At 49.3% G+C, this 10,836-nt stretch overlaps 1 protein-coding gene across 2 annotated transcripts in view; it reads right to left on the reverse strand.

Moving 5' to 3' along the window:
* Positions 1-10,498, reverse strand: part of LOC308464498 (septin-4-like) — a 32,063-nt gene extending 21,565 nt beyond the window's left edge. The window contains exon 1 of one of the 2 annotated variants that reach the window (XM_080983846.1): positions 10,231-10,498. In XM_080983846.1, the coding sequence (XP_080839972.1) occupies positions 10,231-10,368 (138 nt within the window). In that variant the 5' untranslated portion in view covers positions 10,369-10,498. The remainder of the gene's footprint in view (positions 1-10,230) is intronic. The other variant, XM_080983847.1, reaches the window with a different exon arrangement.
* Positions 10,499-10,836: the final 338 nt, after the last annotated feature.

Below are 10,836 nucleotides of genomic sequence, written 5' to 3' on the forward strand. Positions count from 1 at the left end.
GTTCCCATCTCCCAACCCGAAGATACCAAATTGTAACTTATTTATTCTATCTTACTATATAAGTATAATTGGAAGGCTCTTATCACGCAGCAGTTTCCGTAGCTGCCAATAGGGGGCCGCATCAACTCCAGCATTATGACAGAGCAGCATGTAAGAGAGGGCACAGCCATCGTGGCTAGTAGCCTTTGACAGCCCTCTCCTCCATGTGTTTGTCTAGTCCCTTTTTAAAGGCATCTAAGCTGGTGGCTAAGGGACGCGGGTTAAACCACAGAGCCTAGGACTTGCCAATCAGAAGGTCGGTGGTTCGAATCCCCGCAACGGGGTGAGCTCCCGTTGCTCGGTCCCTGCTCCTGCCAACCTAGCAGTTCAAAAGCACGCCGAAGTGCAAGTAGATAAATAGGTACCACTCCGGCGGGAAGGTAAACGACGTTTCGTGCGCTGCTCTGGTTCGCCAGAAGCGGCTTAGTCATGCTGGCCACATGACCCGGAAGCTGTACGCCAGCTCCCTCAGCCAATAAAGCGAGATGAGCGCCGCAACCCCAGAGTCGATCACGACTGGACCTAATGGTCCCTTTACCTTTAAGCTGGTGGCTATCACTGACCCCTATGGGAGCAAGTTCCACAGTTCAACTATGTGCTGCGTGAAAATGTACTTCTATGATTGTATGATTCCTTTCATGTGTCCTGAATCTTCCAACATCCAGCTGCAATGGATGTCCCGAGTTCGAGTGTTATGAGAGAGGGAGTAAAACTTTTTTCTAGACGCTTTCTCCATGCCATCCATAATGATAACCTATGGAGGGCCACGAGGCCTCTATCGCTGATGAACGCAAACCCACAGTGGTGACCCAAACCCCAACATTAAACCCCATAACAATAACAATAATACCATAGCAGTGCAGCGTTTATATCGACGCCCGTCGCCAAAATTGGGGTGGAGGTGGAGAAATGACAGGGAGCAGAAGGAAACATGTAGCTACAGTCAACTTTGCATGCATCACATCCCTTAATTCTGGAATTAATTCCAGAAATTCTCCAGCTTAAATTCATACTCATAGAATTATAGGTTCGGAAGAGACCCAAAGGGCCATGCAGGAATCACAGCTAAATTGAGGAAGAGTCAATGAGAGGAACACGGAAGGAATGCAACAGGAAAATCCGTTGTGCTTATTTGCATCTTCCAGACATAAAGAACTGCTGGGTCAATCAAGGAAGGAAAGTGGGTTAGGCCGCAGGAGAAGCTACAACAGCTTGAGTCAGGGGTCCATGGAGGAAAATCCAGAAGGCTCCCTCTCCCCACATGCAGAGGTCTTACTGCTTGCTCCCTGGGGATCCTGGCAGGCTCTTCCGGCTGCCCAGGGAGGCCAGGATCAGCATCCTCCTCTCCTGGGGCACCAGCAAAGGGCATTTCTGCTGGGCAGGGCTGGGTCTCTGTGAAGTCATCCTGGGCTGGCAAGGTCTCTTCCACCTCTGCAGCCTGAGTCGAGAGTACAGGGCAGGGCACAGGAAGAGAGGCGAGAGAAGTGGTTGGGACGGCAAAAAAGCGGGACAGGAACCAGAAGATGGAGCAAAGATAAAGCAGCTGGAAATGTACCGGACCCAAACCACACACCGGGGGGAGTGAAGGCAAGAGGATGTTTTCATTCCACGATGGTTGTTGTCATAGATCAGGAACCAATTGCAACCCTCCAGATGTTTTGAACTCCAGCGCTCGTCATGCCTGGATGTTAGCCTTTTTGTCCCTTTTCGAATCATAGAACTTTAGAGCTGGAGGGGACCCCAAGGGTCGTCTAGCCCAACCCCCGGCAATATAGGAATCACAGCTAAAGAATCCCTGAAGTGTGGCTACCCAACCTCTGCTTAAAAACCTCCACCACCTCCCAAGGGAGTCTATTCCACTGTCAGGCCGTTCTTGCCATCAGAAAGTTGTTCCTGGTGTTGAATCTCCTTCCTTGTCATCTGAATTGATTGGTTCAGGTCCTCCCCTCTGGAGCAGCAGAAAACAAGCTGGCTCCATCTTCCACGTGACAACCCTTCCGGTATTTGAAGCTGCTTCTCCTGTAACATGCCACGCCAAGTTTCATAAACTTCCACCATGTCACCTCTTACTCTGTTTCTTCACCTAAGTCCTTCAGTTAGAAAACCTCCTCCTTGCCCCCAAGCCCTTTGAACGTTTGTTGCCGCTTTACACCAGATCAGACAATGGGCCCATCTACCTCAGTACTGTCCCCACTGACTGGCAGCAGCTCTCCACAATTCCAAGTAGGGGTCTTCTTCTCAGCCCTATTCAAAGATGCCCAGGAAAAGACCTGGACTGTCTGCATGTAAAGATATACTATTGCACTATTTAGATCATTTGTTCATCTAGTTCAGGGGTCAGCCACCTTTTTCAGCCGTGGGCCAGTCCACCGTCCCTCAGACCATGTGGTGGGCCGGACTATATTTTTTTTGGGGGGGGGTGAATGAATTCCTATGCCCCACAAATAACCCAGATGTATTTTAAATAAAAGGACACATTCTACTCATGTAAAAACACGCTGATTCGTGGGCTGGATTGAGAAGACTGTCCATGGGCCGGATTGAGAAGGCGATTGGGCCTTAGGTTGCCTACACCTGATCTAGTTCAATGCTGCCTACACTGACTAGGCAGAGGCAGCTCTTCAAAGTTTTAGGCAGGGAATCTCTCTCTGGGCCCTACCTAGAGGTACCAAGGATTGAATCTGGTACCTCCTACATGCCACATAGATGCTCTATCCCTGAGCAACAACCCTTCCTATATATAAAAAGAGAACTGTGTACTAATCCGATCATTGGTTCATCTAGCACAGTGTTGTCGACACTGACTGGTAGCAGCTCTCCAGAGTCCCAGGCAAACTGTCCTTATCAGCTGGAAATGCTGGGGACTTTTTTCATGCTTTGCGACTACAGGGTGGGCCCCTTCTGCCCAAAAAGAGGCGGCTGTTGCCATTTGACGCAGGAGTGGCAGGAGAGGCGGTGAGCCTCAGCCATGGGGTGGGGCAAGGCCAGAACGAGGTCAGGATGGCTCCCTCCTCTTCCCCCCTCAACAGTGCACCATCTGGAGTGGGGCTCTGCTCATCCACCCTAATCAATTTCACTCATTATGTCTGCCTAATTGCCGCGTCCCAGATCCCAGCCAAACTCGCCGATTCTGACCTTGGAGAGGTCGCAAAGTGGTGAGTGACTGTTTTAGGCCCATGCGGTTGAGCAACCAAACACACACCCGACAGATTCTGCGCTCCTGCTCTCTCTTTGAGCAGCACATTCTTGCGAGAGCATCAAGCTTCTAGACCTCAGCTTTTTCCTCTCCACCTCTCCATCCCAGATTTCGGTCTCCTCCCTTTTGCAGTTTCCAGCACCTCCGCCTACTGGGAACCAGCCCTAGTTGGGCCCATCAATGCATGAAATCCTAGTCAGAAAGAGGTAGGACCCAAACAGCGCTCTCTGCCTTTGCAATCTTCAGGGACTGGTATATAGAGGCATGCTTCCTTTAAAAGAGGGAGGGCGTTCTAGCTAGTCGCCATTAATAGCTTTATGAACATAAAAAGACCCTTGCTGGATCAGGCCAGCGGCCCATCTAGTCCAGCATCCTGTTCTCACAGTGGCCAACCAGAGTCCCCAGCAGGAAAACCTCAAGCAGGACCCGGGTGCAAGGACACTCTCCCCTCCTGCGACTGCCAGAAACTGGTGCTCAGAAGCATCACTGCCTCCAATCTCAGCCACAATGGCTAGCAGCCATCAATAGCCCTCTCTTCCTCTGTGAATTTTTCCAATCCTCTTTTCAAAGCCATCCAGGTTGGTGGCCATCACTGCCTCCAGTGGGAGGGAGTTCCACAGGACTTCCTTTTATCTGTCCTGAATTTTCCAACCTTCTGCTTTCATAGGATGTCCCTGAGTTTCTATTGCGGAAAGGGAGACTTTCCTCTATCCACTTTCTTCATGTCATGCATAATTTCTTAACACGTCCATCATGTCTCCTCTTCCTCCTTTTCTCTAAACTAAAAAGTCACAAACACAGCAACTCCACCCCCCCCCCCCTTCTTCTTACTGTCTACTGAATCTTGGTGTAAATTGCTAAGGGACTTCTTGTGTGTGAGGCAATACATAAATCTAACTAATCTAATAAACAAAAGCCAATAATGTTTCTGGCTGCAAACAACCTTTCGCCAAGGAACCATTTCCAAGACTCACTCTTGGAGCAGAATTCCCAGAATATGGTTGGTGCAGGCAAATCTGTCAATTTCAGTTTATCGTAGCTTCTCACTTGCACATTTCAGTTCTCCATAACTGCATGTCTATTTGCGAACATTTTTTTTTTTTTAAGTCCCTGTGAAAATTTCTCCTTTGTATGCAATTCTTGGCTAACACACACATTTTTGCAAAGCAATTTCTCTTCATATAATGCATCTTTGCTTGCAATTTTCACCAGCAGATGCATTCTTATGCACACTTTGCCTTACATAGTATATTCATTTTTCTACACATTACCTAGCTGGAGAACTTCATTGCTAAAAACTCAAGGGGCGAATTTTGAAAGACGGTTGCAGTTCAGTTTGCACATTGTTTCACAAAGTGTGAATTCGTTACGTCCACCTTTGAATGCAAACTAAATCGGATTTCCCCCCACGTCCCTAGTGAGGGCCAACACATGGACCACACATACCATGTACACCCCCTTAGGTTCCAGCATGAAAGAAAGGCAGGATATGAACATTTTAAAAATTGAACAAAAGTCGAGAGAGGCAGCTGCGCTCTGCAAAAATGAGATCCTATGGAATGAGCTTTCATGGACCAGAACCAAAACCACCGAGGCTCTCAGAACAAGAGTCAGAAATGGCCACCAGTTAGGAATTCCTGCATTGCAGAGTGTTGGACTAGATGACTTTGGAGGTCGCTTCCAACGCTACAAATATATGATTCCACTCAAAATCCTTAAAGGACATAAAGGACATATCTGCATCCAGAGTGCATGGGCTCATTTATTCACCTAATTTCGGTCAGCTTCGAGAGGGAAAGTCAACCTGTAAGCAACATTAAATTTAAAGGGGTGGGGTTGATCGGGGCTTTGGTGCAGAAAATCTCCCTACTACGCCCCTGGCCCCCAGAGGGTGGAGACTTTGCTTCCCTTGCCACCCCCCCCCCAGAGCCCCGAAAGGAAAGAAGGTGCTGCCCCTAATAGTGCCAGATCCAGGCCCAGAAACTGGGCATCCTCCTCTCCGCCTGCTCAGTACCTTTTGATCATTCGTTGACTCTGGGACGGACGAGGCCATTTTCCACTCTGATGCGAGATCTAGGCTGCAAATGGAGTATTTTGCTACAGGGCTTGTAAGATCAGGGGAGAGGGCAGTGGGATGGGCGCGGGGGGGGGAGAGAGAAAGAGCATGGCTTTCATTTGCATGGCCACATCCCAGCAATGGCTGCATGTCCTTCGACCCACCGGGGGCAGCTGTTTTGGAACAGCATGCGATGGAAAGGGTTTCCGCCATTGCTGCTGGGTGGCAGAGGGAGGGGAGCCAGAGCTTACTGCCGGCTTCCATTTGTTCAGTTTGATTCCAAATCCTCTGAAGGAACAATACAGGAGCGTCTCTGAGCATATGCAGAGTGCCCTGCACTTGCCAGTGAACTGGCCTCAGCCAGAAGAGCGCTAAAGTTTCAAAAGCGTGGAGCTATCAGGATTTGAATGTGGATCACATCCCTGGTCTCTGAATGCCCTTCTTCTAGCTGGAGAACTGAGTTAACAAGAACATAAGAAGCACCTACTGGATCAGGCCCCTGGCTCATCCAGTCCAGCGTCCTGTTCACACAGCAGCCAACCAGATGTCTGTGGGAAATCAGCAAGCAGGACTGGAGGACAGGAGCACTTCTGGTAGCTGGCATTCAGAAGCATTGCTGCCTTCCAACTGTGGAGGCAGAGAATAGCCATTATGGCTGAGAGACACTGATAGCCCTCTCCTCCTCCATGATTTTGTCGAATCCTCTTTCAAAGCCATCCAAGTTGGTGGCTATCACTGCTTCATGTGGCAGTGAGTTCCACAGTTTAACTATGCACTGCATGAAGAAGGACTTTCTTTTCCCCGTCCTGAATCTTCCAGCATTCAGCTTCATGGGATGTTGACAAATTCTGGTTGTTATGAGAGAGGGAGGAAAACTTTTCTTGATACATTTTTCTACATGCCAGGCATCATTTCATAAACTTCTACCATGTCTCAGCATTTTTCTAAATTAAAAAGTCCCAAACACTGCTACTTTTCTTTACAGGAGAGTCATCCCCGTGATCATTTTGGTCAACCTTTCCCAACTCTACAATATTCTTTTTGAGCGGAGACAACCAAAACTGTACGAGGGGAAAACACTCTGCATATGCTCAAATAAGCTTGCGGGTGTGTTAAAGACCTCAAACATTAGAAAGTCAGGTGTGAAGCCATCTTACAGAGTCAACAGGATGTCAGCTGGTTGCTTACAGCAGTCAGCAGGGAGGTCAGTGCAATGCAATTCTCTTTTGAACAGTCAATTTAAATATTATTCATCCCTAGAAATCCTCGTCTCAGCATCAGCCAGCTTAGCCTATCAGCCCATGAACTCAACCAGAAGCGAACGGCATTGCAGAACTTGTTAAATCTGAGTTGCGAGGAAGGCTGTTGGCCCGATTCGCAAATATTTTTCTAGCTTGATTAAATCATATGCCTTTTAACCAAGTAGTTTTGAACCAGATGGATTTGATTTAAAGGCATGTCCGTACCAGCAAATCTCAATGATTTAGCCTTCTTGTTCAGATAAGAAGAGCAACAATGGATCAGACTGAGATCTACCTAGTCTAGTCTCCTGTTTCCAACGCTGCTCAGCCAACTGCTTCTGGTAAGCCAATGAATGGGGTGGGAGGGAAGGTTAACAGCCCTCCCCTGTTTTCCGACCCCCAGGATCCATTAAAATATTTTGCCTCTCCCCAAAGAGATCCTCAAAAAGGGGGGTGAAAGAGTACAACAAAAAAGCTGTACTCTTTTCGCCAGCAGTGTTGAAGATCTGGAAAGTCTTGAGAAGCTATCCGCTGCCCCCAGATTTATTTATAAGTGAACTGTTGCTTCCGCCACACACACACACAAACATGCATAGAATGCCTGGCTTGTTGCATGAGATTTTAAAATATATTGAGAATCTCTGGCATGAACTTCCGCATGTTGTAGAAAGCCATGGGAAAATTACATGAGTGGTGGAGGTACTTATTTATTTATTTTTCTCACGAAATTTATATACTGCATGGTTATTAAAAGGAAAAAAAACCACACTCAAAGCTGTTCACAATAAAATTATCAATAAGAAGAATTAGTAAGTATTTAAGACTTTATAAAAAGTAAAATAACAACAGACTAAAATTGATTAAAACTCGCAACAGCTTTCTAAACCTGTGGACAGCCTTGCTCAAGCAAAGATGTTTTTAGCAGGTACCCAACAGGAATAATAGGCAAGGCTGATTATCAATAGGCAGGGAGTTCCGAAGTGTAGGTGATGCCATGCTAAAATATCAAGTTCTTACAAATGTGGGGCGGGTGTTGTGTGGCACCTCTAATAGTAGCAGTTCTGCTGATCGAAGCAGTCAAGTGGGCATCTATGGGGCAAGGCAGTCTTACAGGGGTAGGTGGTGTGAGAACGACCCACTGCTTAGAAATAAACAAAGACCAGAAAGACAGAGAGCAAAGATCATTTCAGTGCAGAGAATGAATCAAAGTCTTCCTAAGAAAGAGCCCAACAGGGACAGGCTGAATGTCCATCCCTTCTGATATCCCTGCTTCCAACCGGTGCCTCTAGGAAGGGGGCATAAAGATAGCAGATCTCCTCTGTGGTTTAATCCCATCGCTTGGTATCCAGAGATAGGCTGCCTCTGAAGCTGGAGGTTCCATCACAGCCATTGTGAGACTCCCTTTCTTCCCCCCTATGAATATGCCCAGTTCTTTCATGTGTGCCATCCATGCCTCTGGTGACCCATCCCAGCTCACGGCCACTAATCCTGCACATTTGTTACACGCTGGGAGAAAGAGGCCCCTCCGTCTCACCCAGATTTTGGGCCAGCTCAAGTGAGTGATGAGAGGAAAACAATGTGGAATGCCCAAAGGGCGACTCAGGGAGGAGGTGATTGCCTCAAGGTGTCTCTCTCTTTCTTTCTCTCTCTCTCTCTCTCTCTCTCTCTCTCTCACACACACACACACACACACATGCACACACCTCATTCCAGAGGGTGGCAAAATCAGGGCAAGAATCAGGGTGTCATATTCATATACATATGTATATATACATCCTGCACTGATTCTGTGGGTCCCTACATTTCTACGATTCCCGTGAAATGAAATTAACCCCCCCCCCCCCATGTCCCAAAGAAGAATGTTTCTGTTGTTTGTGCAACTAGGCCAAGGTCTGGTTAATGTTGACGTTGCCTCCTTACTAACACTCACTGGGTGACCTTGGCCTAGTCCTTCTCCGCTCTCAGTGTGGCCTACCTCACAAGGTTGTTGTGAGGATGAAACAGTGGGGAGAGGAGAACCATCAACATCTCTTAGAGCTTTTTGGAGTGGGGGGGGAGGGGGAAATATAAATGTAAGAAGAAGTAAATGCATTGCTGGATGAGAACTTTGTCGGTTTTGTATTGTCACAGTTTAAAAAATAATTCTGGCTTTTATGCATTTTGTTCTGTTGCTTTCTGACTTTTTTGCTGCATAAAGTGGCTGAGCGGCAGTGTGGCATAGCGGTTAGAGAGTTGTACTAAGACCTGGGAGACACCATGGTTCATATCCCCCCCCCCCCAGTCATGAAACTAGCAGGGCGACTGCCTCACTCCCTCACAGCCTGACCAACCTCACAGGGTTGTTGTAGGGATTAAATGAAGAGGAGGAGAACCATGTATGCCACTTTGAGCTCCTTGGAGGAAAAAGTGGAAAATAAATACAATAAACTGATAAATAAATGGCAGAAATAGTATCAACAACAGCTTGGGTTCATGGATTTCAGTGAGTATCCACCTCTGGAGCATTTAAAATGCTTTAGAGCACAGCACATACAACACCCCTGCGAGGGAGGCTCACATACACACACACACTGTCTCCATTCATCCCATATTCCAAGTGGTAAAACTGAGGCTGAGGAGAAACAGATCCTTGCCTAAAATGAGCTAGACAGTTTGTGGCTGGTGCCAAGCACAGTCCTGACTCATCCTCGTTTCTGCTCCCTGGCGCGGAAGAAGGGGAATCCCCAATCTTACTAACTGAGAGGAAGCCCCCTCTCTAACCCCCTTACTCCAGATGCAGGAAGGACAGCATGTCTGGAATAAAAACCCGTGTTGCCTAGTGGTTAAAGCATCGAATAAGGACATGGGAGAAGCTAGGATTCAAATCCCACTCAGCCATGAAGCTCACTTGTTGACCATGGTCACCAGTCCCCACCTCTCAGTCCCTAACCTACCTCACAGGGTTGCTGTGAGAATAAAAGAGAACCCCCCCCCCCCCATATGCCACCCTGAGCTCCTGGGAGGAAAGTTGGGACAGAAATGCAATAAATAAATAGTTTGACTTTCCGTGGTGTGCAAACTGGGCCAGAGCTCTGCCTTACAAGAGCCAGGGTGCTGTAATGGTTAGAGTGGTGGGACCTCAGCGGCCTAGGTTCAAATCCCCCTGCCACTAATAAACTCACTGGGTGGGTGACCTTGAGGATCAGTCACACTGCCTCTCAGCCTGGCCTACCGCACAGGGTTGTTGTGAGGGGAGGGGAAGACCACGTATGCCACCTTGAGCTCATTCGAGGAAAGAAGCTGGGGGGCAAATGCAGTAAGTAAATAAATAAGCAGGCAGGCAGGCAATCTGCAGATGCTCAGAGTCTCCCTTTCCCCTGGCTGGAAAAAGCGCTAAAGAAGGTTATTTGTGGCCAAACCGGCCACGGAGAAAGGGGAGCTCCTACCTGTGCCTCCGAAATGCAGCTCTGGAGAGCCGCTCGGGGCAGAGGCCTGTCTACTCCCCCCCCCCCCAACTTCCAAACCTCCCCTCGGCGATGCGGCGGCGGCGCCCTGCATCCCTTCCCTGGAGCAGGGAGGGCGATGCCTCTCGGAGCAGCAGAGAACGCGCCGGCCACTTACGCAACCATCCGGATCCCGGCGAATAACGCCAGCCCGGCTCCGGAGTCACTCCGGATTGCCCCCGCCCGCTGCTCCAGGCGCGCACCCGCGAGGCTTACCATGGCAGGAGGAAGCGGCCGGGATGGATGGATGGATGGATGGGGCCGGCAGGTGAGCTCTGCGGGGCTGGCTCCGTTCCTCTCCCAGCCGGGCGCCGGATTAGGGCAGCCGACCGAGGCAGGCAAGCAGGCGGCCATGTGACCGGCGGCAGGACGGGCGGGGGAGCCTCCCTGCCTGCCTCCCTCCCTCCCTCCGGGCCTCTGCGGCGGAGATCCCAGGACGCCAGAGTGTCTCTGAGCATGGGCAGTGGGCAGCGCTCCCTCTCTCTCTCTCGGAGCCAGCGTGGGACCCTCCGCGGCTCCAGAACGGGGCGGAGTCTCTGGGCACGTGCAGAGGGCATTTGAACCCGGGGCGTGGGCTGATGCTGTTGAAAGGAGCAACGGGACGTCCCTGCTTCGGAAAGGAAGAGGCAGGATTGGAAGAAAGGGGGAGGGGAAAGCAGGTGCTTTCGGGGAAAAGAGCATGTGCAGAGTGCAGAACTGCTGTAGCTGCCAGCGGAGTCCAGGGCCAACTGCAGATGCTCTGCCACCACTGAGCTAAGATTCCAGGCCTCATAGTTACAAGGGCTGCTTTAAAATAGGGAAACTGTACTAACTCAGACCTTT

Source organism: Podarcis pityusensis (assembly GCF_964106645.2).
Source record: "Podarcis pityusensis genome assembly, chromosome: 15".
Lineage (NCBI taxonomy): Eukaryota > Metazoa > Chordata > Lepidosauria > Squamata > Lacertidae > Podarcis > Podarcis pityusensis.